The sequence below is a fragment of the Gopherus evgoodei genome, chromosome 11 (assembly GCF_007399415.2).
Source record: "Gopherus evgoodei ecotype Sinaloan lineage chromosome 11, rGopEvg1_v1.p, whole genome shotgun sequence".
Lineage (NCBI taxonomy): Eukaryota > Metazoa > Chordata > Testudines > Testudinidae > Gopherus > Gopherus evgoodei.
The window spans coordinates 17,590,130-17,617,915 of NC_044332.1; the positions used below are offsets into that span (position 1 = coordinate 17,590,130).

At 42.5% G+C, this 27,786-nt stretch overlaps 1 protein-coding gene across 1 annotated transcript; it reads right to left on the bottom strand.

Moving 5' to 3' along the window:
• Positions 1-27,786, bottom strand: CPO (carboxypeptidase O). Its single transcript, XM_030580547.1, is given in 12 exon segments — positions 1-263; positions 1,586-1,670; positions 3,003-3,204; positions 3,761-3,764; positions 4,040-4,130; positions 6,883-6,993; positions 7,673-7,777; positions 8,662-8,763; positions 9,964-10,078; positions 12,830-12,954; positions 14,380-14,396; positions 27,750-27,786. Coding segments are annotated over 12 exon segments (1,257 nt in total).

The following is a 27,786-nucleotide window of genomic DNA, read 5'->3' on the forward strand; positions in this document are numbered from 1 at the left end:
TTAGGACAGGGTCCGAGTGAATAGGACAATGAGCCATAACCACAGGCTGCCAGAGGTCACTGCCACTGCACTGTTTGGGAAATACTTCTGATTTACATATTCTATGATGGTCATCACAGCTGTGGTAGTCTCATCACATGTGGGCTGGATCTGGTCTGGCAGTAGAATAAATCCATAGGCACCCTTGTCTCTCAGTTCAAATGTGTAGAAAAATGGAATGCCAATCATGTGAGCCCAGTCCCGCAAGGAGCTAGAGTTCTTGTCTATGAATTTAAAAATACAGGTGAGACAAATGTATTAGGCACCATTCTTTATACATGACCCTGGCCATAGTTTATCCAAAATTGCTACAAGATCCCTGTACCAAGCACTATAATCATTCCATAGATAGCCATACTTCATAGTGGGAAAACTTGTTCTAGATGAAGTACTTGATTGCATTAAATATGTTTCCATAGAACTTGCATACAGAAAATACCACTTCATATGAGAGTATTATCCAATAAGCAGAGATGCATTAAAGGAATCATATACCTTCTTCTGAAGCATTTGGCCTTAGCTACTATTGGAGACAAGACATGGGGTTAGATGGACCATGGATTTTTCTGGTTTTGCATTTCCTTCATTGATACCATTTGGAATTTCCTGCTATATTAATTTTACTGCCAGCCTGAAAAATCCCTGACTGTTCTTTGTGGCCAGACCTCATTGTTCCTCTGCCTTGTGGAGCTCTCTCTCCTGCTGCTTTCCATGTAACAAACAACACTGGCCCAAGAGCACACTAATTTCTAAACATGTCAGCACTGCACAAGCAAAACACCTTGTGTGTACACTCAAGACATGCACTAAAGCACATGCAACTCAAGGTCTGATTAATGCAGGCATTGTGCCTGTGTAATTTACAAACACAAGTGTGTGTGTGTTTGTGTTCGCTAGAGCCAGTTTACTCATTGTGAATATTACCTGCTACACTACCCCACCAATGTGACTCAACCCTTATTTGGAGGGAATACCTCTCTGGGTCAAGGGTAACTTGAGTCTCCATGATTTCTACTGAAACTGTCAATCAGACATCATCATCTAGTGCTTGCTGTGGTATGGACACCTGTCCACTGGGAACTAGATTGAGACCAACTTATTTCATGCAGAACATCAACCCGCCACCAGATGATAATGGCTGATAGTTACTATAGACCTAGTCTGGATTTGAACTGCTGACTCATAGGTATGGTGAAATCACTTCAGTGAGGTCAATAGGAGTTTTGCCATTGATTCCAAAGGGACCAGGATTTCACTTTATATCACATACGAATCCCCTTGTGTGCCCTGTGATATTCTCATGATGAGTTCTATATAAGAATTAACATCTGATTGATCCTCCATGCTGTCAGTTGTTTTTAACGTATGAAAGGGTTCCACAATGTATCCCACATTGAAATGGCTGCAACTTAGATACTCATCTAAACCAGCTCCTCTATTATTACTCAAAGGGGAAATGCAATGAAACAGCAATATCGAGGAACAAGGCACATGGACCACCTTGCTCGCCCCATGAAAATAGAGAAAGCTCAAAACACAAACTTACACAAAACCAAAGAAGTCGGTCCCACTGTAAAATTGGTCCCATGCTTTTCCTTCAGTGTGACTTCTGCTTTCTCTGCAGCTTCCACCTGTACATTTGAAAAGGAAAGAAAGCCTTAACCAGTTCTGGAAACCACATGGACTGTTTGGAGCTTCAGGCTTGATTCTGTAGCTCACTGGGTTCAGGTTTGAGCATCAATTATTAGTTCAACACCAGAGCTGGTGGGAAAATGTGTCCAGCTAAAAAACATTCCTATTTTATTCCAGTGGTAGGAACCTGTACTACTGGAGAAAGAGGATCTAAGTAATATACTTCCACTGTCAACAGAGGTCTGAGTGGTTGTGGCATGGATAGATAGATCATTATCTATCTACCACTCTATGTTACATATAGGGCTCCCATTACCATACTATCTGATCTCCGCACAGTCTGTAATGTATTTATCCTCACCACACTCTGGGATGGTAGGGCAGCACTATTATCCCCACGCTAGAGGGGAAACTGAGCAACAGAGAGGCTAAATGACTTGCCCAAGGTCACTGAGAAAGCCTGTGGCAGAAGAGGGACTGAAACCCAGCTCTCCCAAGTCCAAGGTTAGTGCCATAAATGCTGGACTGTTTTATAAACATGGATTTTAACTGAGTATATAGGGCTTGATTTTAAAACACTGAGGGTATGCCTGCCCTGCAATTAAAAACCCATGGCTGGCCCATGCCAGCTGGCTTGGGCTAAAGGGCTGTTTGATGGCAGTATAGATGTTCTGGCTCAGGCTGCAGCCCGAGCTCTGGGACCCTCCCACCTTGCAAGGTCCTAGAACCCAGGCTCCGGACTGAGCCTGAACTTCTATCATGAGACACTAGGTATTTGTGGGCACAGTTGTGGCAATCATGCAGACAAATGCATTTGCACATAAAACTGCAAGCACATTTTTTGCACGTGGCACTGGATTTTGATGTTTTGAAAAACAGTCACATCCTGGCGACCCTCAGTAATCAGATCCCTAATAATCAATTTCTAATTAGTTATGATGAAGGATCAGGATTAGTTCAGCCAAAAAAGACTTGCAGTCATCACACAACAATGTGCAAGACTGAGATGAGGAGAGAACGCAAACCTGAATTAATAAATTGAAGATTTCAATGTTTTGCAAACTTCCCATCCCCTGGAAGCTGCAGTTATTACTGATCTATTTCCTCTTGATACCTCATCTGTCCCTTCAGACAAATGCCGAGTCAATACCAATAAATACTCTAATTTCTACGGTAAATACAACAGTACCAAAGAGAGGCAAAGGGGGACTGAGTACAATATTACATAGACATGAGATCAATCTTAAGCACAAAGATGACGATCAAGATATACAGAGTTCATGCAAGCGTAATCCTTTACACTGACATGGAGCATGGTTCCGTTGCCTTACCAAATCCTGGTGGTTACTTGCCAAATCGGTTTTGTAACCATAGAGAGTGAGAATGTACTGTCCATAAGAGTGGATAGTCAAGAAGTACAAAACATCGCTTTTCCTTTTTTCTATAAATCTGGCCACAGCTTTAGTCTCGGGTTCTGATTCTGGCCCTGTTCCACAGAAAGTGAGGCTGCTGCAGTTATGCATGCACCAATACCTGTACAGGAATTAAAAAACAAAGCTAAGCAGAGATGTTCACAAAACCCAATTTTGAGAGCATGGAGGCATTTCCATTATAGTCTTAAAATGGGAGACTAGATGGCTCAGAGGGGTCTGGTAACATTGTTACTGAGTGCACCTGGTATTCACACCCTACACGCTAGTGTAATCATCTTTGTAGAAAATATGCCTTGTGAGGCCAACAAATAACTCGCATGTCATAATATCCTGGTGAAATGTGTGTAGCACGATAAAGTTATGAAATCCCTCTGTATGATGTTAAAGGCACATGTCCCAACTCACATAGCCATGTTCAAACTCACCACAAGCACAAACATTAGCAGTTAGATAACGGACTACTATTACTATCAGCAACTAATGTAGAATATCAGGGTTGGAAGGGACCTCAGTAGGTCATCTAGTCCAGCCCCCTGCTCAAAGCAGGACCAATCCCCAGACAGATTTTTGCCCCAGATCCCTAAGTGGCCCCTTCGAGGACTGAACTTACAACCCTGGGTTTAGCAGGATAATGCTCAAACCACTGAGCATCCTACCCTCCTTCATAGAATTGGAGACATAGTTATTTAAGGAAACAAAATTATTTTTGTGCTTGAAAAGACAAATGCCAGGCTGTGTCCAGGTTGAAAATCAGGATCTTAATATTTTTGCAAATGAGATTTCTATTTATAAGCATTTCTTGAAGAAATAAAAAATGTGTGTTCCCTGGCAGCCTTTGTAATACAAGATACACACAGCTCAGATGACGGTCTGTTCTTGCTTCTCATGCCTTGTTATCTATTCATATCTCAAAATCTGAAATACTTGGAACTTACTGCCCCAGGAGCCATTGAAGTTACAGTTAAGATCTGTCCCAAAGCACGTGCCATTTACAAGTGCAGAGCGGGATTTTTTCCACAGACGTTCCTGAGCAGAAATGGTTTCAGTTATGTAATAATACAGCATACTGGGAGATCAGAGATTAAAGTACTATAGCACAGCGGTTCTCAAATGGGGGTCTACAAGCCATTTCAAGGGGGCTGCGTGCCCTGCGGCCAGAGCCCAAGCCCCAGTGCTCTCCGCAGGACTGAAGCCGGGTGGCACAGGGCTGAATCCTGGAGATCCAAACCCTGGTGCTCCCTATGGGGCAGAAGCCCTGATCCTATGGGCAGAGTTGGGGACATGGAGGGCATTCCCCCGCCCAAACTGCAGTGCAAGAGCATGGCAGTCCCAGGGGCAGCTCCACACCTCCCCTCCCCATCTCCTCTCCCTGCCCCCTGGCCAGGTCAGAGGTGGGAAGCTAGACAGTGCAGGGCAGCTGCTGGTCTGGCTGGTGCCATGGAGCAGGCAGCAGCAGTGTTCCCTCCTCTCCCGCTTGTCTCCTGGGTTGAAGCTGCTCCTCAGCTCCCAGCCCCCTTTGCTGCCGTGAGGAGACCTGACTCCATGGCTGGCAAACCCCTCTGGGAACAGTGACTGCAGGGGAGCCCTCCCAGCACACAGCCCATAATACCCCTCCCTACACCCTGAGCTACCCCCTTGCCTGCACACAGACCCAGCTACCACCTCCCTGCCCCCTGAGAATCCCCTCCCTGTACACAGCCCCTAGCTACCACCTCCCTACCCCCTGGGAATCCCCTCCCTGTACACAGCCCCTAGCTACCACCTCCCTACCCCCTGGGAATCGCCTCCCTGTACACAGCCCCTAGCTACCTGCTCCCTGCACCCTGAGAATCCCCTTCCTGTACACAGCCCCTAGCTGCCCCCTCCCTTCACCCTGAGCTATCCCCCGCATGCACCCTAAGCTGTTTTCAAACTTTTTGAGCTAAGCCCCCCACCTTTGACTTACAATTTTTGGTTCTGCCCCACCCCCAACCCAGACAGGCTGGGTGGCCTGCTGAGGTGAGTCAGGGGGTGGAGGTGGCACTTCCTCCCTGGACTCCACCATGAAGAGTTGGCTTGAGCCCCGCTGGCCCCTGCCCCCCAAAATAGAAGTCCAACTACAACAAGGCCTTTCCCCGTGGGGCCCTGGAGTTTTTATATCATGTTAGGGGGGGCCTCAGAGAGAAAAAGGTTGAGAACCTCTGCGATAGCAGGTATACCTTTAGTTCACATCCCTGCCTGCCTAGTAGCACTTGGATTCAATGCCACTACTGCGTGCGGTACATTTCTAGACCTCGACCATGCCAGGTCATAGGACTTCTTCCCTGACACTCCCCTACATTAGTGAAGGGGTCCCAGCTTAAAAGACAGCCCCAGATTTAGGTGGTATTTCAGTGTCCAAGAATGATTATAATGGAATCCAGGTTATGGCTCAGATTCAATAAACTCAGCTGATTTTTTTGTTGTTGTCAGCCAATCTCCTCATTACACTTCAGTTCGGTGCCTCTCATCCCCATGTAGTGCCCCTTTCCCAGTTTAGCAGCTGACTTCAAACTCATACTATGCACTGCCTGTGTGCACTTCTCCACTGACTAACCAGGCAAGGGAGTACAAGAATTGGAGCTCTCCAAATCCTGATGTTGCCCAATCTGGTGACGTTCGATTTGGAAGGCACAAGGCTTAATACAGACTCAACTCAATGGGAGACAGATGGGTACCACATAGAGGCAGATGGGACTACAGGGCCTCATTAGGATCCCAACAGTATCTCCATGCTGATATAATGGGGAGATGGGAAAAGGCTGTGCCTCAGATGCCAGTGATGGGGCTGTCTGTTTTTCCTGCTGGTGTTACTGAAGCATGAGTTGGGATACAAGGACATGAGGGGTGAAGATTGCAACATATTGTGTTCTTTTAAGCACACAGTTAAGCTCAAGACCAAGTTAAAAACACTGTAGAAGAACTGAACATTTCTGGTGGAGGGCAAGACACCTACCCTGCATACAGAGGTGAACTTTAGTTTTCTGAAAAAATGCCTTCCCCATCTTCCCTTGTGTCTGGAAACCCACCTCAACCCAGAAGAGAAGATCCTGGTATCTTCAACAGCATCCCCTGGCAACTGTCCGATCAGCACGTATCTTCACCCTGAAAGAGAATACTGATGGCAACTTCCAGGGAGTCACTGGGGCTGATCACTAACAAACATCTTTACACTGCAAAAGTGCTTGATGCTGAAGTCTGTCCAAGAAGCTGCATAGGAGTTCTAGTCAACAGCCTCCTGAGCAGCCAAGAAGCAGATAGATGGGTGGGATGTTGCAAGAGGCCACACTGAGCACTCAGGACATTTTTGTTGGGGGAAAATTGTGGGTGATAAAACCGACCATGTACAGTTTGGCAGTAGATTCTCTTGAAAATTTTGAGCTGTTAATTTAAGATCTGCTGAAGCCCCAGTAAAGATTACTTGGAAAAAATGCAGGATTAGAAGGAGCTTCCAGACTCAAAGTAGCATTAAAGATAGTGGTACAATGTGACACTGTCCAAGGTACTCCTGCACTGCAGAGAAGTGAAGGATTCTTAAAAGAACAGCTGCAGTCCAGACTGCTGAAAACTAGCAAGCCTTGGCCTCTGCATAGTTTTGGTGCTAGAAAGATGTGGGTTTTTCCCTCAGAAAAACTACCTTCCCTTCCTAATAAAGGAAGCTGAAAAATTCACATTTGGATACCATTTTTGTACCAGAAATGAATATAAATACAGTGTACATCTATCTTTATAGTCCAGTTACTGGATTTTCATAACTTACTGTTGTCCAGGAATAGATATAACCATCGATATTGCGAACTGGCAGGATATATACGTCTAAGTTCTGCAGGAAGCTTTTTATCTTTGGGTCAGTTTTGTAATTCTACAAAATCTGAGAAGAAAAAGTGCAAGAGACTAGCACCAGATCGTCTGGTACAAACCAATCACTGGACAGGAATTCATTTAGAATTGGCATAGAATGGTTGGTCATCCTAGAATACTTCCTTGGGAAGAGACTCTTCCTGCCCACCAAATGTATCGAGGTATCTACTGCACCTTCAAAGGCATTTCAAAAGTGATAATATATCAGATTACATTTATACTGCAGTCTACATTGGTACTATCTTGCATTGTTGTGAGGTGCATAGATACCGCAGGGAGAAGCACAGTAGGAGAGAGAGATCCTATACATATGGAACACCATGGTACAAACTCTTCTAGCTCTTTACTCTTGGGATCAGAAATGGAAAATTGTTCCAGATTTCACAGTAGCTTTGTGATGCACCAATAGCATGATTCAAAGCACACTGACCTCAAGGGCAGGCTTCTCACTGACTTCAATGTGCTTTGTACAGGCCCAAGCTGAGGATGCAATGTGCCAAATGCTTTCATTTGTTACTTCCCAAGCCCTGGTTTGAACTTGGGTCTCCAGATGTGAATGTGTAATGCACTAACTCAAAGTATAATCTGTCTCTAAAGAGATAGTTTAATAATTTCTCATAAGTAGAGGAAGAGAACTGAGGAATCGAAACTATCTGCAAATTTTATAGTGAAATGGGAAAAGGTATCACTTCTTTCATAAAAGACTGGCAAAAGGCAGGAGAAATCCATTCTCTGGCATGAATCCCACAGTCCATCCAAATAATTTTCTTAGCCTTATTTGATGGTTGACCTATCTGGGGAGTGTAAAAGTGATCAGTAGGAAAACTGTTATGTTAAAATAAAGGAGCCTAGCATATTCTAGTATGTGAAATATGATCCTTGATATACTTCTTAGCCATGTGAGATGCTTACTATTACAGACCTTTTTATGACCAGCTTTCCTTCCTAATAACCCAATCTCTGCATCATCCCAGGCCAAGAATCTTAAAGTGTGCATTGAACAAAGAGTACCAGTAAAGCTGCTTCTAAGTCTTATATGGCTGCCTTCACTTATATTAATCATTCCCTGGGCTGATCTAATTTTGAGGTTCTTTTCTTTGGAAGGGGAAAAGCAGAAAGAAAGATAAACCAATTTTTCTCAGCAATGGAGCCAGATCTTATGAGAACTGTCATGATAGCCAAGATAGAAAGGTCACAGATTATAGAGAATAGTGAAAAACAAAAACCCTCCACCACACACAACTATAGCAAACATAGTTACATAGGTTGACTATGGTATATTATTAGGGCTGTCAATTAATTGCAGTTAATTCAAGTGATTAACTCAAAACAAATTAACTTGATTAAAAAAATTAATCATGATTAATCGCAGTTTTAATCACATTGCTAAACAATAATAGAATGCCAAATGAGATTTATTAAATATTATATTTCAAAACAGGATTTTAGTCGAATCTGGTGTCTTCACAATATAACAGTGGTCTCAAAGACTGATGGCAATTGTCAGTACAAAAGATAGCAAACTCCTATAGTGTTTTGTCTAGGAGCTAAAACCTCTCCTGTTATTTCATTGTACCTGGATAAGAATCTTTTTAGAGAAGGTTTGAATCTTGACATTTTCCCTCATAATTTTATGGAGATGCTCTTTATTTATCTTAACAACACTTTCCCCACTCACCTTCAGATAATACATTGGCCGGCTCTCATATGTCATTCCTAGATAATGCTGTGTCACCAACTCACTGCTGCTCTCCTTTATCTGGTACATCCAGTGATAAATCTGAAATAGTCACAGAGAAGTGTTGCTCTAAACAGGGATTTTCCTTCTTCTCTCCCCCACCCCTACTTCTAAATAGCAAATGTTTTATGTTTCTTAGATACACAGTATATGCTACTGAGCATATTTCAGGCTGTGATATTACTTAGCACGGTTCAAGACCAAATAATGGGGGAAGACATTTCACTTACATCAAATTAAATACAAAGTAATACATTGCAGAGGTGGGCATCAAAAAGCACTGCCTAGGACTCCTTCAGGAGCCAATTCAATGCTCCAACCCCATCAGGAGCCTCTCTGTTGACTTCCCGAGGATTTGGATGATGAAGTCAAATCCTAAGACTATCGTTGGGGTGATCCATCAGTCAGGTGACTGTTAGTTTTTCCACATTTCAGGTCAGTAGCAGTTCCCAAAGCAAAACTATACAAATGCATACAGTAAACACATCATATGCCTAGAAGATGATTTATCACAAAGCTTTTTCTTTATGTGTGTGGTCTAAATCTACTGTGAAATATATAAATGAGAACAACAGTCCAGTTGTCTTGGCTCGCCACTTTCACCACATTCAAATCTCTTCTAAAGGCTCACTTCTTTCACAGAAGGGAACAGAACCAAAAGTGAAAAAAAAATTCAAGTAATTCCTTCCTCTGGCCTTCCTAGGGTGTCCCATCTTCTCCGTTTCTATCTGTTTTGTTACAAGCTTACTGGAATATTCATCGTTTCATGTCTTGGTCAGTGCTGAGCACAATGTCAATGCTTACATAAATAACAGTGAAGAGGCATAATAACTGGATATTCAAATACTCGAAATATGGACTAAAAGCAGCAAATAATGGGTTGAAGCCTATAGTTGCTACCTAGGAGGGAAGAGATCATGTCCAACAAGAGGAAAAAGAGTCCACAGAAGGACTGTAGCTGAATGCATGAATTCTTCACACAGAGCATTTATGTTATAGAGATTAAGAAACAAAGGGTGAAATTCTTCCTCGACTGACCTCAAGGACAAAACTACCATTAAATTCAACAAGCTAGGATTTCATGCAAAAGACTTGAAGAAAGCCAGATCCTGCAATGAGCTCCAAGCAGGCGGACTGCTAAGTCACACTGACTTCTATGGAGCTCTCTGCAAACACAGGAGTGTTCGCATAGAACTCCCTGCAGGAGTAACACCTAAATGGTAGACTTGGTTTCCTTCTTACCTCTTCCATTGGATGATATACAGTGTAGGACTAGCCCTCTGGAACCCTCCAGTGACTGCCGCCCTTCCTTGGCATGCTACTGTCCAGCTGTTCTTGTACATCACGTATTAGGACCCTGAAGAAAAAATGAAAGATTAAAGTTCCCTAAACAGCAACTGAAGAATGACTTTTAGCAATATCCTTAAATCAAAAACATGGCCTTTAGACCACGGTCTACCTCAAACCTCTTGCTCATCAGGCCACTAGATACGGCAATAATAATAACTGTAACAGAACAGGTCAACATGTTCTGAATATTGAGATTTTTTAAATTTTAATTAAAAAAAAAATCACGTTGACCCCTCCCCCATCCTCAACTCTGCCTTCCACCCCCAAAATAGCCCCAAAAATGTCAGGTTTTTCCCTCATCAGTTATAAGCACTGGTTAAAATTTGTCAATGATTTAAAAAAAATAATCAAGTTAAAGGTTTGTCATTTTGAAAAAAAAAGTGAAGATTTTCAACAAACTTAACACTTTTTTTAAAAAAATTGGGAAGATCTCCCAATGGTGCTTTATTTGCAGGTTTGCAAAAATTGTCTTTGTCCTGGAAAATAGATGCTCCAGCAGGATAGCCGTAAATTAATTCTGAATCTGCTTCATCATGGGCCTGCTTCAGTGACTGCTGATGTCAATGAAAGTCTCCCACGGGCTCCATTGGGCACTCGATCAAGCCCTGTGCTTTTAACAGAATTCTTTGAAAGACAACCCAGCCATGTGCAACACTGTTCTAAATCTGTGCTTGAAGTAAATGCTCAGAATAAGACAACTGCAAAAGCAGTGCAAGTTCACATGTTAATGTCATGCATTGAGAACGCTAGTAGGCTACTCTCCTGTCTCAAGCACTGACCGTCATTTCTGAAAGGCTGCCCTTTTAACTTCTGAGAGTGCTCTCAGCTGAGTTTCAATCTGAGCTTTCTCACCTCTGTGTCTCAAGGTAAGAGACACAACAACAAAAAAAAGCTCATCACAGCTCCTGTGAATTGAAATTTCTGAGTTTAATACAGCTTGAATATTTGATGACCCAAATGTAATATGTCATTTTTGTCTCCAGTTATCATATTGCCTTCCTTGTATGCCAACCACCTTCTTAGAGGGTTTTTTTTCTCAAAATCTGTATACAGAAATTAACTTATCATTCTATTTTTCACCTATGAAGGACAGAGAATCAAATTTTCAGTCCGCCCTTCCACTCAGCCTTCCTTTTGTGCACCCCTCAAAATAGAGGCACAAATCATTATGAGTGCAAACACAGAGTCCATTTTTAAAAAACCTAGGCCACGATATTATTTCAATTAGACTGCAAACACCTACCCCAGATGCTAGATAGTTTATATACTGGCATCCCTATCCCATATTTCTCCACCTGTTGTTGGCAGGTTACTAAAGAGAATTCATTAGGGAGAGTATCAGATATCAGCTTTAACAGTGAATTGTCTTGCTTGTCATAGCTTCAGAATGGACCTTAATCCTCGTTCAAGGTATATTTTATTAGTGAATGTCACTACAGCTGGGCTATATTCAATATGTCTAGTAGTCATTTGCCATCCTAGCACTGGATAGCTGCAGAGCTGTAATTTTCATATGAAACATTATAGCTGGTGAGTTGGGTTTTTAAATTTTGTATGTGGTGTGTGACAATTTGGGGACTATATCTTTATCCAGTTATGAATCCCATTTGGTTTTATGAACACTAGTTGTACAGGTAACAGTCAATGTGACTAGGGGTATGTCTACACGGCAATTAGACAACTGCACCTGGCCCGTGCCAGCAGACTTGGGCTCATGGGGCTTGGGCTGTGAGGCTGTTTAATTGCAGTGTAGACTTCAGGGCTTGGGGCTGAAGCCCAGGCTCTAGGACCATGGGAGGTGGGATGGCTACAGCTGGCACAGGCAACCTATGGGTTTTTAATTGCAGTGTAGATATACTTCAGATCATCCACTTGGTGGCAGGAACCTGGCATGTAGTGAGGCACCATGTCTGGAAAGGTATAACCAGGCAATCAAGGCAGCATCAGCACCGAATGGCTCTCACCTACTGGAACAATGGAGTTTTTCCCAGAAGGGCCTTTGCTTTTGAATGGATCATCTCTTCAGAAAAATCTGTTTGGGGGGAAGGGAGGGATCTGCACTGAGGGATCTGCAGTTTCTTCCACTGACCACCTGGCCCAGAGCCAAAGGAAGCCAGTCCATCACAAACAGCAAAAGACATAGCTGGAGAAGTGGAGGCAGGAGGGGCATTGTCTCCCTTCAAGGACAATAACCAACCCCAAGGACTGTCAGGAGTGGAGAGGTCCCTGATGGGGGAAGATTGCATTCAGGGGTTTATGTTTTTGCATAGATCTGTAACTCTCCTGTGCTGTCTAAGAGTAAAGTGTGTGTATTTAAGAAGTTCCCTTTCAAAGCCCACGTTCCTTACCTTACCTACCACACTGTCGCTGGGGAGTTAAACTAGAAATTAGAATGCCACAGGAGTGAAGCTCTGGAGGAGTGTGCACAGGCCATTGGGAAGGCTTAGGAGGGAAGATCACTGGATTCAGGGCCTAGGTCAGCTGGACCATAGACACCCTCATCCCAAGAAAAGGAGGGCAGACAGGGAATTTGCAACCCAGGAGTGTGCAGATACATAGGAAGTATCTGGACTCTGCCTAGACCCAGCTGGCTTGGACACACATAGGATCCAAAGGCTGGATCCAATTAACACAGTCTGGTGACTCTGGGATGGATTGGGGGAAATTAGCCACGTCCATGGTAGGGAGAATGGTTCTTGAAGCCAATGGAGTCATTCAGTACGCAAGGGGATCCCTATCAGGCAATTAGTGGACATACTCATAAGATATCAAATGCTGATTTAAGCTGCCTTTCAGCTCCTGTAAACTGGAGGCTGGAACCCTGACATGCAGTTCTTCTCCAGCCTGGATGTCTTCAGGCAGCAGTGGCTTCCACAAATCCGGCTGGAGAGAAAGAATGGGAACACAAATAAAATTTCTGTTTCCTTTGCAAAAATATTTAATTAGGCTATATTAGCTATGGATGACTAAGAGGAAGCAATCATTCCTAATGCTCTCTGCCCATGCCTCCCCAATCATCAACTCTCTACCTAGTTGCTCCCAGAGCATACCTCTGGGATATAGCCTGTGATTTTCTGGACATGGGATATCAATTGTGGCCCGTTGTTTCACAGGCCACATATGGGAGGATGGGAAATCTCAATTTCCTACGACCACATAAGGGCAAGGCTCAATCCAGCCCTTTATTAGTACAGATCTTAGGTATAAGCTTTTTCAGGCTTGCTTTTTCCTTAATTTCTATCCAAAGTTAAATAGAAATCTGTTCCGTAGAACTAACTTTGCATCGGTTTTCTTGTAAACATTGTTATCATCACTCACCAGCAAGGTGTCACAAAGCTGCTGAATGTGCTTTACATGCTCAGATGTTTGTGGCAAGACTCACAAAACCTGGTCCCTGGAAATTAAGAGTAAAAAAATGAGCCGAGCATCTGTTGAAAATTTCCACCTTTCCCCTAGGTCTAAAGAGTTGTTTTGTTATGCAGAAGGAAGTTAGCTCATCTAACCGAGTCCTATTTCATTGAGAACATGACTGACGGATGAATTAATGCGGGAAATGGCTGCCAGTACATCTCTCAGCCCACACCGCTTCCAGCAGCTCCCATTGGCCCGGAGCAGCGAACCACAGTCACTGGGAGCCACGATCAGCCGAACCTGTGGACGCGGCAGGTACACAAACCGGCTGGGCCCGCCAGGGGCTTTCCCTGCACAAACGGCGGAACAAGTTTGGGAACCACTGCTTTAGATATATGTAGGATCAAGTTCTGTAGATTCTTTGGGTATCTCAGTAGGGTCCTACATTACCTTTACTTATTTGCTAGTGCCCTGATATTTCAAACACTTAAGCACAGGAGCAATTCTATTTCATCGTATCAGCTTCTTTGAAGCCAATGACATTGCTTACATGATTAAACCCTTAAATAAGTGCAGGACTGGGACCTAATAAAGTTGGTAATAATATACAGTGAGCTATTTCATCAACTTTGAGCTTTATCTGTTCATGAATCACCCACAAATAGACTTAGTGTTTTGCATATTTATTCATTATTCAAAATTGCTTGACAAAAATTTTATGCAAACCTCTTTTTATCCAATAAGATTTTACAAACTACTTGCTGTATGTTTGATTATTCATTGTTTGTGGACTATGACAGGTCACCTAAATTACATGGTAGTGCTCCTGCTCCCTGATTGGTAGACTGAAACTTATAAACAGGAATATCTAATTTTAAAAAATCAGTGATTTCAAGATGGCTGGATGAAAACTTCCTGTCTGGAGATGTATTTGCTGAGTATTCCTGAGACTTTCACCTTCTGAAAATGTTTATCTGAAAAAAAAAATATTGAAAGTTTACAGAGAACAAATAAAAAAGGCTACAAACACAGTTGAAGCAAATGTGTGGGTGCTATTAAAACAAAGCTTCCTACATACTTTTTTCTGGAGTATTAACGCAGCTCAGCTTTGTAGTCCTTTAGCAAGCAGACGTGGAATTTCAAATTGCATAAGAGTTTTTAAAAGCAATAAATGAAAGGTTGTGATGCGCGAATGTGCCATCATCACTGGGAGCGGATTTTCATGATTACATTGCATTAGATATCCAAAGGTGAGTTAGTATCTTTAGAAGAGAGCTGTTGTCACTGTTATGAAATCAGAGCGGTACCAGAAATATTTCTATTTCTTAGCAACCACCGGTTTACAATCGTCTCCCCTGATTTCAATGGGCTTTGGATCAAGTTCTTACAGTACATGTATGGTCAGGAAAGAATTTAAATGCAAAGATTCTACTATAATGGAAATTTATCACAAGAGCTTTGTGTAGCAAATCGTTTATGATCACCAATATAATGTATGCTCATTGCATGAGTAATAATTGCTAATTGGGCATTTGCACTCCTGTCGCAAATGTACAATATCAGCTCAATATACATGCAAATCGAATTAGCTAACTCTCCCATTAGGCACTGGAAAAAATATAGGAAACATTTAAAAATCCCTGAGCTTTTAAAAATATGATGCTTGCTGATTAGCTGAAACACAAAACAGGTCCGTTTCCTCTAACAATTGGAATTAGCTGTTTATTACCCATACCAGGGAAAAGTGTCGCGCTGTTGCACTTCTGTCCATTAGGCAAAATGATAGCACTTGCATTGCTAACTATTTGATATAACCACAGCAAATGTTGATGCATCAGAACCTCATAGATACAGGATTAATGTTTCCTGGTCTGAAAATGAATCTCTCAGCTGCAGTAGGGAGTTTATTTTCCATAAAGGCTTGGGCTTGCTTTGCTCTTTGTCTATCAAAAAAGAAACAATATCCTGTAATGCTTTTCTGTTCCCATTGACATTATGTATTAATTGCACCAAATGAAAGAAATGCCAGACAATCAGATTGCTGCCAGATGGCCGGCTCTTATTTACTGATAAAACCTTTTACAATGGCTAACATGGAGGCAGATAATTTTTAACAGTATGTTAATATTACAAAGATTGTGCCCATTTATGATTATGGACTAGGTTTCTCAATTATAGAAGTGCAAAGTCGATCCAACCAGCCAATCAAGAACAGTTTTTCAATAATAAAAACACAATGAAGCATCCTCATTATGCTAAACTAATAGTGTCAGTGTAAGCTGTGTTCTGACTGGCTGGTCAGAATTCCTACTTTTTATAATATAGTATGTGGCAAATTAAGATAAAGTAACAGATCCTTGCTGGCCTTTTCCAGAGTTATTTCAAATAATATCCCTTTATTTAAGTAGCATCCTGCTCCCAACTCAAAACACAGGTTGGCTGGGCTGGGCTAGCTTTAATAATTGTATTCAAAGACTGGGGCCAGACCCAAACCCAGTTTAGCTGGGAGCTCAATCCCAGTCAGCAATTAGACCCCAAGGTGCTAGGTCCATTGCCAAAGAGCCAAGCACACTGAATGCTATGGGGGGCTTTCCATTGAATTCAACAGGCCCTGGGCCTGGAGATATATAGATAGTCTTTAAAAGGGGAAGAAGGGTCTGTGCCTACTGCACTGGAGGTTTTATACAGCTAATGGGGCAGGCAGGAACCCATTTAAATAAGCTGCCCATTGGTTCCACCTCCTGAGCAGTTCCCAGTCTTCTGACAGTGCCAGCTGGGGAATCCCTGGGCTATACTTACTGTGGTAAGCTCCAGCACTGGGCTCTGTCTCAAATTGTATCAGTGTAATTCTAGTTATGGAATAAGACACTGATATTTTGCTCTCATCACATCATGTCCCTACCCTAAACCCACAGCAAATCCCAACCTGCTGTAAATCAATCTGTTATTATCTACATAGGGCCAGATTTTCAAAGGTCTTTAGGTGCTTAAAGCTGCAGATAGGATTTCAATGGTAGTTAGGTGCCTAGCCTACTTAGGCACTTTTGAAATCCCACTAGGGCACATAAATACCTTTATAAATCTGACCACTAGTGCCTAAAGTATGCTGGGTTCTTGCCAGAACAATAGAAGATTCAGCCGCAGACCCAAAAGAAACCAGATTTTCAACACGAAAATGATGAGAACAGCAAATAAAACAGGGGTTGGCAAGGGGATTTAGGAGTGAGAATGCATTAGTCCAACAATTGCACTCCCCAGTTGGGGAGGACATGTCTCCCTCATTCCCCCTATGCAGGAAGAGGGAATATGATATAATGGATAATGAGGGCAATGAGAAGACAATTGTGCAGTTGCTCAGGTTTGTTACGAATGGCACTCTGATTTTTTGGTAAATTGAGATTAGATTCTATGCTGATTTATACCATGTGAAAACCCTTTAGTTTCTCTGTGTTTGTAAAGGATGCAAAAAGTACAGAATTTGCCTTCTAGCATTTAGAAGCAAATGCTTCTGAGGCAGCATTAATTTAGGCACTTCCACCTCCGCACTGTGCTACCTTCTCTCCTACCTAGGGGAAATTCCATCAGGGGACTTGCTAACACTCTCTGTTTGTACTGTGCCTGGCACAACTCTTGGTTGGACCCTAGGCATCGGTGCAATAACTATTTCTCTCTGCTCACAAAGGCGATTCAAGTGAGGTTGTGAAACCTCCAACCCTTCCTCTTAAGGGAACCACAGCTTGTCTCTTTCATATCCCATCTTCTAATGGCTGCAACTTCAGCACTCTTCTAGGAGGTCAGGCCAGCGTGTCAACCCCAATGCTCTTCCGTGGGTGGATGGGCTAAACCATGCCCCAGAGCTCCTTCATTCCCCCTCCTTCACAAGCACCCACTATCTCTCACAAATCTATGCAAGACAACATTCCTGAGGTTGCTACAGGTGAATTTTCTCAGAATGTTGCAGACTTTCAAGGTATTCACAGGCAAAGTATTTTTTTGGTTTCTGTGGACTTTGCCATGCCATTTTTGTAAAGACAATAAATAGCGTGTATTAAAAATGTCTGCCGCCTTCTAGGAAATACTGCTGTGGAGGAAATCATGCCAGTTTTAATGTGAGGGAGGGGGAACAAAGAAAAGAATGAGGAAAAAATATCAAGTTCATACTTTTTCAAAAATAATTGTCAATAGTACAACAACTTCATGATCTAATTCCCTTAATACTCTAGGTTCAGATCATTGGTGTTTGCAGATTTGCATATTTTCAGATTTTTCCAAATTTTTCATTCCCTGAACTCTGTTTCTTTACAGGGATTCCTTTGCTCCCTGATCATCCAGTCCTCTTCTTTTCACATCTCTTGATACAAATTTTTAATTGGAGTTTAGTGTCGCAAAAGCTTTGGAGACATCATTTTGCATATCTCCACTCCCTACCCCTCACTGATTAATGGATTTACTCTTGCTTGATCATTCCCCTTCCCACTCCCGATATATTTGTAGAAGGCATTTTAGTCCCATAAATCCTGATCTTGTGCACAACAACTGGATTTTAGCCAATGGGAGCTGAGCACACTGAGTATCCAAAAGGAGGCACTGTGAACCTTTCACAATTGAGTCCGTAACTTATTTGACTAGAATTAACTTATTCACCCTTTTTCTTGCTCTATATTTTCTCTACAAGCCTTAACTATATCTGAGTATTTGGATATGGTGACCCTCATTTTCCATTTCCAGTACAGGACTGTAACCTCCCGTGTTCCAGCTGTCTGTAACAGACACACCCAATTTACAGTTCCTTGTTCCTTTCATTACACTTCTCAGAGGTACTGTAATCTGTTGTGCTTTCATTATGGCGTTTTAGGGTACAGCCCTAAACTGCAGCTCCCTGCCAGGATTTATACTCACCCAACATATTGCAACCTCAGGCCAATCCTCCCTGGGATCAGGACTCCCAGGAGGCACAAGACCCCAAGAGATAACTTCATGCTTCTGAAAAGAACCTGACTCTCAGCAGCACAGGGCCATAGAGCATACAGCTATCTAGACTCCGGTATCAACTGTGGATCAAACTGACTCATGCACAGAAGACGAATCTATTCATAAATTATCTCAGCAAAAATTTACTAGAGTTAAATAATTAACTCAATATCACAATATCATTTTCTATGATGAAATGTGTAAGTTCCCATACAGAGATGGTACATCTTTTGGAGATTGGAAAAAGTTGGAATTATCTGCTCAACTCTTCTTTCCCCTGACCTCCATTCATCTGTTAGAAACAAAGATATTGGTCTATACTGAAATTTACCAGCCTACTAACCCTTCTAGTCCTGAAATTTGTTGCCTCAGATTAAATGAGGCCCTGATGTGAACTAAACTTTTGCAAAATCACTACCATCCAAAGTTTTGCCCTTCTTTATTGCACTACTAAGTAAATTATGCTTTCGCCTACATCCCCCTCCTCCCTTCACCCAAAAACTGGCATGATTTCCTCTAAAGCAGAATTGCACAGGCAGGAACAGACTTTTTTTGCACATAGTTTTTGTCATTACAAACATCGCGTAGCAAAATCTACAGAAACTGAAGAAAATTTTGCCTGTGAACTCCATGGAAGTTTGCAATATTATATAAAAATTAACTTGGAACAATTGAAGGTGGGTTATCTTGTATTTGGTTGAGAGAAATGCTTGTGGGGGGAGGGGGAATGAGGGAACTCCAAGAACATGAGCTTTACTGTTCTGATTGCAATGCTCAGTCAATCAACCCACAAAATCTGTACTGGTGGTGACGTAACATGCCTGCCTTACCTCCTAGCTAAGTGCTGGAGTTGTAACCATCAGAAGAGTAGATTCTAGAGTAGGTAGCACCTTCTTTTATAGCTCTTCAGAGGAAGCTGACTGAATACCGCATATTGCAGTAGTATTGCTTATTTCATATTCCAGCTCTCTGCTAATATAACCTACTCTGCATGTCTTTTCTCCTCAGCTGTGTACTGGTCTGGTACTGTCAAGGTCTTCTCCACAAGAACTCCCAAGACCTTTTCCTCATGGTGGTAGACCTGCGAAACCTCAAATCTGCAACACTGGATCATGTGACACGGTGTCCAAATTAGGGACAAGACAAACAGGTTCAGAGGGAAAAGGCTGAACTGTTGCAAGCTTGTTTTCCTCCTGCTTAAATAAAAAACAAAACATTAATGAAGTAAACCAAGAGATTTTCTGAAGGTAAATTTCAGCCTAAAGCTGAGCTGTCTACCTTTAAAATGGGATATATTTATTCTTTGGTGACATTATTTCTGTTATGTCAATGACTTATCAAGCTATATGTCGTCATTTTGCCTAACAGGGTAGTAGAGTAGCAGTAGTAGGGTACACAGTGTAGTGGTAGCCATGTCGATCCCAGAAGAAGAGCTCTGTGTGGTTGAAAGCTTGTCTTTCTTACCAACCGAAGTTGGTCCAATAAAAGGGTAGCAGAGTGACAGTCCCTCTCTATCGTTTTGATTCAAATTCTATTGAAGTCAATGGAAAAAGCTGTTGAATTCAATGGGCACCTGTACCAGTAATAATAAACAGCCCTTTACAACGGATATAGAAAATGGACTTTGGTTTGGGCTTTGGGACAAAATTTATTGATAAAAGAGGAGACTTTGTGTTCACTGTACTTTATTTGCTAACAGAGTCTGGTAAAGCTGCATCTTAGTTCAGCAAGGTACTTACGTGTGTGCCTAAATAAGACTATAAGTAGCACCAATGAAGTTGGGATAAAGATCTTTTGCAAAATTATTCTTCTACAGATAGAAAAATAATCACAGGATGACCAATTAACTTCAGTATGTCTGTTGCCCTCTTGGGCATAAACACAACTCTTGCCTGATTAAGTCAGTTCTTTAATCTGGTTCTCACTGGCAGTTGCTTGTCTTTCTAGCACAGCTTGTCTTTCTCCACTTATTCCCATCTTGAGTACTAGGTACAATAAGACATGGGATGCTCTGGTTTTAGAAAGAGTCATGAATAAGAACATGCAGTTGTTCTAAATTCTAGCATCTCCTTTCGTCCAGTATAATACTTTGGACTTCTAAAGCACGTCTTCAGATCACAAAGCATTTTTTCAAAATGAATTTAGCTTCACAACACCCCTTTGAGACGGATATTGCTGTCACTGCTTTAAAGATGAGGAAAACGATCATGAGAGAGAGAGCGATAGCAAGTAACTTGCCCAAGATTATAGAGGTATTCTGCAGCAAAGCTAGGAATAAAACCCAAATCTCCTGACTTCTTGTCACATACTTCCTTAAATATAAGAACCACCTGCTCTTCAGTTGTGGATACAATATATGCCAACTCCAACCAGCTGGCTGCTTAGCCTGTTAGTTTTCCCATACTGGTAGCATCTCATGATAAGCTTTTGGCCCAGAGTCAAAGTGATTTTCAGGGTTTGAATGATTCAACCTGCTTGTTATTGTTTCAGCCTGGTACTATTCATATGCTCAGCTATTTTCCACTGGGATCTGCATACAGTCTGTTGAGAAACAGCTCAAAAGTTACATATTAAATAAACAGAATAACAGAGAGAGGGCTTGATCCTGCAAGCCTTCTGTACCCAGATTCTGCTGAACAGCTTCGAAGTTATGGGGACTGGGGACTTTAGCTAAAACATTCTCTACACATTCCCCTCCTCAAACACTTATTCATCATGTCAGGAGTTTCCCTGGTTCCACAGCTTAATTTAACACTGATTTCACATGAACTGAAATTCAAACAAGAACTACATGGAATTCAGTTGTTTGACATTTTTCTCTTTCTTTCTCATCATCATCTAGACTGACTGAATTCTTCTCCAGTAAATGCCCCTGCATTGCTGCTGTATAGCGCTCATGATGTGTATGTATCTAGGGTGGAATCCTCACTCACAGGGATCAATACAACAGACTGCTGACTAGTGCGGCTTAAATCCTACTCTCACTACAGCAAGAAACTAGACTGGGTCTCTCACAGACCTTTACAACGGATGTAGAAAATGGATGGTAGGAGCTTCTAAGTACTTTATTTAAATTAGACAATTTTTAAAGAAACTTTTTAAAAAGACTGTTTTACTGCATTGAAAGCCCATTTTACTAGTGTTTTTTTAAAATAATTAACTCTAAGTAAGCCAAGTATTATATTATTACCACAAGCTAAACTGTAAAGACAACAAATAAGCCATTACTACTCTTTAATGGCTAGGAAACAGCTTACTGCACTGCATTTTAGGATATCCAGCTACATTTATTTTTATGGGTTTTATTACAAGCAGTAAAATAGTTTATTAACCATTTAATCATAGCACAAATGATTAGACGCACATTTATGCTTGAATAGAAAATAGGGACAAAATCAGAAAGGCCAAGCCACAAAATGACTTACACCTAGTGAGGAACATAAAAAGCAAGAAGAGGTTTTATAAATATATTAGAAATAAGAGAAAGATGAAGGAAAATGTACGTTCATTACTTAGCAGGGAAGGAGAGCTAATAACTGATGCCATCAAGGCAGCTGAGGTGTTTTATACCTGTTTTGCTTCAGTCTTCAATAAAAAAGTTAATGATGGCCAGATGCTTAACACAATTAGTATTAACAACAAGGGGGAAGGAACACAAGCCAGAATAGGGGGAAAAAACAGGTTAAAGAATATTTAGGTAAGTTAGATCAGTGGTTTTCAAACTCGTTAGACTATGTTATTTGGAGCAGCCTGTGGCAGGGGGTCTCAGGACAAATTTTTTGGTTACCTCGGAGTGTGGCCACCAACTCTGGCTGGTGGCCGTGCTCTCCCTTTTTCCTAAAATACTTAATTTGCTTTAGGAAAATCAAATAAATATGCACATATGCACATCCAAATCATTGTAATGTATTTATTGCTAGCTAGTAAGCAGGGGCAGCTCCAGGCACCACCACAGCAAGCACGTGCCTGGGGCGGCAAGCCAGGGAGTGGGGGGGGGGGACGGCATGCCAGTGATGGCGGCAGTCTGGGAGCCTTCGACAGCATTTCTGTGGGAGGTAAGCCAGTCCCGAGGCTTTGGCGGCAATTCAGCGGTGGGTACGCCAAAGGCGCAGAACTGCCACCGAAGGCTCCCTGACTGCTGTGCTTGGAGTGGCAGAAAACATAAAGCCACCCCTGCTAGTAAGTCTGTTGTGAAAAGTGATATTAACAAACATACAAGTATCACTTTTCAAAGCAGAGTTCTCAGCTCTGGCAAGCCTGGGAACAAATTAAGCCCTGTGGGGAGGGCCAGCGAAGATGGAGTGTTGGGCTGGGGGAGGCAGCGAGAGCTGGAGCCTGAAGCCCTGTGACCAGAGCCCAAAGTCTCGTAGCTGGAGAATGGAGTCCAAGGATGCAGCCCGAAGCCATGTGGCTGGACCATGGGGCCTGCCACCACACAGCCAGCACCCAGAGCTGGAGCCCGAAGCCAGAGCCTGCTGCCCTGCCACTCCCAAGCTGAAGCCCAAAGCCTGAGCCCCACAGCCTTAGGAAGGTGGGGAAACTCACCGGCTACCTGCTCCTACAGTGTTGTGCCCCAGGTGACTCCAGAGGGGGGCAGGGCCCAACCCCTGCTGGTGGCCCCAGCAACAAACACTAAGGCAGGGCATCCAGGGGAGAGGAAGAGGGGGGCGCTACTTTTCCCTCCCCACCTCTCCCAATCACAGCCCAGGAGCATGTGGCTGCAAGAAAAGGCCCCCGTGGTTGCATTTGAGAAACACTGGTCTATGGTATACCCCCCTCTGAGACAGGTATCTCATAACATACCTATGAAAACAGAAAAAAAAGGTCTGCAAGGGATAACACGATGCAACACAGTGCACAAGCCCTGGTGTGTGTTGTCCCTGATACAATTATTACTATTATAATGAACAATTTTATTATGTATACTCATAGCGTTAACCTCGCACAGCAAAAAGGAAACATACACCAATGTAGCTGCAGTTTTAACTGAAAGGATATTAAATGTTGATTAGATTGCCAAATCTTACTAAATAAAATGCAGTCTGCCTTTACAGGGCTTTTCTCGCATACCCTTAGGGGTACACATACTCCAGTTTGAAAACCACTGAGTTAGATGTATTTAAGACACTGAGGTAATTTATGAAATTAGCTGAAGCAATCTCAGAACTGTTTGCATGGAGGACGTGTTACATTCTAGGGGACTGCAGAAGGGCAAACGTAGTAGCCATCTTTAAAAGGGGAAACAAAGAGGGATCAGGGATTTACAGACCAGTCAGCCTATCTTCGATACCTGGAAAGATACTGGGGCAAATTATTAAACAATCAATTTGTAAACTTCTAGAGAATAATAGAGTAATAAGTAATAGCCAACATGAGTTTGTCTAAAATAAATCATGTCAAACAACCCAAGTTCCTTCTTTGACAGAATTACTGGTCTACTGGATGAGGGGAAGCTATAGATATGATATATCTTGATTTTAGGCTTTTAATACAGTCTCATATGACAGTCTCATAAGTGAATTAGGGAAATGTGGTCTAGATTAAATAACTATAAGGTGGGTGCACAACTGGTTGAAAGACCGTAGTCAAAAAGTACTTAATGATTTGTTGTCAAATTGGGAGGACATATCTAATGGGGTCCCCCAGGAGTCAGTCTAGGGTCTAGTACTATTCAGTATTTTCACTACTAAATTGGATAATGGAGTGGAATGTATGCTTATAAAATTTGTGGGTGACAGTAAGATGGGAGTAGTTGCAAGCACTTTGGAGGATAGTGGGGTTAGACTTCAAAATAACCTTGACAAAATTGGAGATTGGTCTGAAATCAATAAGATGAAATTTAATATAGGCAAGTGTAAAGTACTATACATAGGAAGAAAAAAGCCAAATGCACAAATACAAAATGGGGAACAACTGGGTAGGCAGTAGTACTGGTGCAAAGCATCTGGAAATTACAATGGATCACAAATTAAATATGAGTCAATGACACACATTTGCAGGTGAATATCATTCTGGGGTGTATTAACAGGAGTGTCCTATGTGATATCAGACACATAGATGAACATGATTTGTTGGGGAAGAGTCAACATGGTTTTTGTAAGGGGAAATCATACCTCACCAATTTATTATAATTCTTTGCGGGTTAAAAGACAGGAAACAAGGGGTAGGAATAAATGGTCAGTTTTCAGAATGGAGAGAAGTAAATAATGGTGTCCCCCAGGGATCTGTACTGGGACCAGTCCTACTCAACATATTCATACATGATCTGGAAAAAGGAGTAAACAGTGAGGTGGCAACATTTGCAGATGATACAAAAATCACTCAAGATAGTTCAGTCCAAAGCTGACTGCGAAGAGTTACAAAGGGATCTCACAAAATGGGGTGACTGAGGAACAAAAGGGCAGAGGAAATTCAATGTTGATATAATCAAAGTAATGCACACTGGAAAACATAATCCCACTACACATACAAGTAGGTGTTCTCTCTCTCTCTCTCAAGAAAGAGATCTTGTCATCACTGTGGATAGTTCTCTGAAAACAGCTGCTCAATGTGCAGTGGCTGTCAAAACAAGCTAATAGAATATTAGGAACCATTAAGAAAGGGACAGATAGTAAGACAGAAAATATCGTAATGCCACTATATAAATCCATGATACACCCCCACCTTGACTACTGCAGTTCTGGTTGCCCCATCTTAAAAATATAATAATATATTTGAACTGGAAAAGGGACACAGAAGCGCAATAAAATGGTTAAGGATGTGGAACAGGAGAGATTAAAAAGACTGGGACTTTTCAGCTTGGAAAAGATGACTAAGAGAGCTATGACAGAGGTCCATAAAATCATGACTGGTGTGGAGAACGTCAGAAAGGAAGTGTTATTTACTCCTTCACAAACACAAGAACTAGGGGGTCACCCAATGAAATTAATAGGCAGCAGGTTTAACACAATAAAAGGAAGTATTTTTTCACACAACGCACAGTTAACCTGTGGAATAACTTGGTAGAGGACGTTGTGAAGGCCAAAACTATAACAGGGTTTAAAATAGAACTAGATAAGCTTATGGAGGAATAGGTTCATCAATGGCTATTAGCCAGAACGGGCAGGGATGGTGTCCCTAGCATGTTTGCCAGAAGTTGGGAATGGGTGATGGGGTGGATCACTTGATTACCTGTTCTGTTCATTCCCTCTGGGGCACCTGGCATTGGCCACAGTCAGAAGACAGGATACTGGGCTAGATGGACCATTGGTCTCACCCATTATGGCTGTTCTTATGTTCTTAACTGAGGCTTTTAGGAATTAGCTGAATAAGGGCCCATTCCTGCATCATTGAATGGAATGGGAGATTTCGGTGAATTTTGGAATCAGGCCCTTAAAGCTTTAACCAGGCAGGTTTTAAATAGTTGTAGGTATGTGTTTATGGGTTTAAGTGCATTAGAAATAGCAATTTTTTGTAGCTTCTGATTTTGGAAACCTTCATTGCTGTTAATAGCTGGAGAAACAGTGCTGAGAGTGTTGTCTGGGTTGAAGATTTAGCAACAGTATCTTAGTTAGTCTGGCTTTACTTCTGTTCAGGCCCTGCTGATTTTGCTTGGGGTTGGGGGTGGATAATTAGAGCCATTTCCTAGTAATTAGCCAACATCTTGCCCTCACCGCACAGGCAGGCATTGCTGTGATTGGCATGGCAGTAGGCGAGTGTATTACTAATATCTATGTTTTATAAAGCAGTCTACCCTTGGGATCCCAGCTCCTGGTGACCTGCACAAACATGAATAAGAGACAGTCCTTGCCAGAAGAGCTTACAATCCAAATAAAGAAGACAGATAAAGGCTGGGAGAAAATAAGTTCTAGTATCCCCACTGTACAGATGACAACTGGGGCATGGCTGGGAGTTAGGTGCATAAATAGCTTTAAAAATCTGGCCCTAACTAACTTGCCCAAGTTCACACACAGCCTGTGGCCAAGTTAGGAATTGACCCCAGCTCCCCAGTCTAGTGCCTTAAGACAAGGCCATCCCTCTTCTCTGTTTCCTGCTCTTAGGGAGGCTGTTGTCAATACTGTTAGATGTTAATGAACTTTTAGTTTTTATGTATTGAGGTTTTAGACTTAGCTGCCTTAGTCTCTCTCACCAACAGAAGTTGGTCCAGTAAAAGATATTACTTCACCCACCTTGTGTCTCTGATTTTTTAAGAGAAAGTTTTGCAATTTTTTGGTACTTTTATATTTAACCTGCCACTTTTCCTCCCTCCAGCTGAAGCTGAGGTGATCGCTCTTTACTCTGAAGCTTCAGGGATTGCAGTGGCAAGGTCAGATGACCAGCTTGCCTAGAGGTAGCTCATGGCCTTATGGTTTCTGCTGAACTAGTCATCCCAGAGGTGGCCTGGCTATGGCCTCAGTCACCCCCTCGTGCTCCAGCTGCTCCCCCAGCGGTTCTGTCACTACAGAGGAGTAAGGTAGGGGGACCTGGCCTACCTGCTCCACCAGATCCCAACCCATTGCCAGAGAGAGATTCATGAAGTGTCTAACCCAGTTAATTAGCTACCCCAACTTATGTTTTCCTCTAGATCACTTCCTGCCAGTCCAAGTGCCTCAGTTTGGGGCATGGTTGCTGGCTTAGCAGCCTGTCCTCTGTCTTTCAGTGCCTTGTTCAGTCAATCTCCTTCAGTGCTTTCAACTCCCAAAGACCGGGTCAGGGAAATCCCAGTCACTGCTGCTAGAGCAGCCCTCACAAAGCTGCTGCACCTTCAGGCACAGCTCCTGGCATGAGCCACGCTCCCTGATGCCGCATGCAGTTCTTTTCCTGGGCTACTGGTGTCCTTTTAAACTGTTTCTCCACTGGGAATGTGCCCTGTTCCTGTTGAGGGACAGGGCCTCCCTAGCCCAGTATTGTTCTACTCCCAGCACTGGGTGTGTGGAGCCTGTAGACCCCATTACACGGACCAAGCTTTGTGAATGATATGACAACTATTTGGGGATATCCATTGTGGTATAATGTAGCCACACAATGGAAAGACTGTACCTATGCTGGAAAGGGAGGCTGTTTGCCAACTGCACTGAGGCATCTACCACTTTGTACTTTATTTTGGGTACAGAACATTACAGAGCAAATCCCCAAGTGCTCTCTCTTTCTTAGTTACATCATACAACATCCAGCACCTATATTATCCATGTGACACTGCAGCTGAATGAGACTAAACACATTCTAACTAAGGATAGGTCTACATAGCCAACGGTAACCATGGTTAACGTGGCTGTGTAGTCGCACCTCCTGTGCTGGGAGAGAGCTCTCCCAGAGCTTTAATAAAACCAACTCCGCGAGGGGAATAGCTACCAGCGCTGGGAGCGGGGCTGATTTACCCGTTTCCTTGAGATCAGCATCAGGCCCAATAGCCAT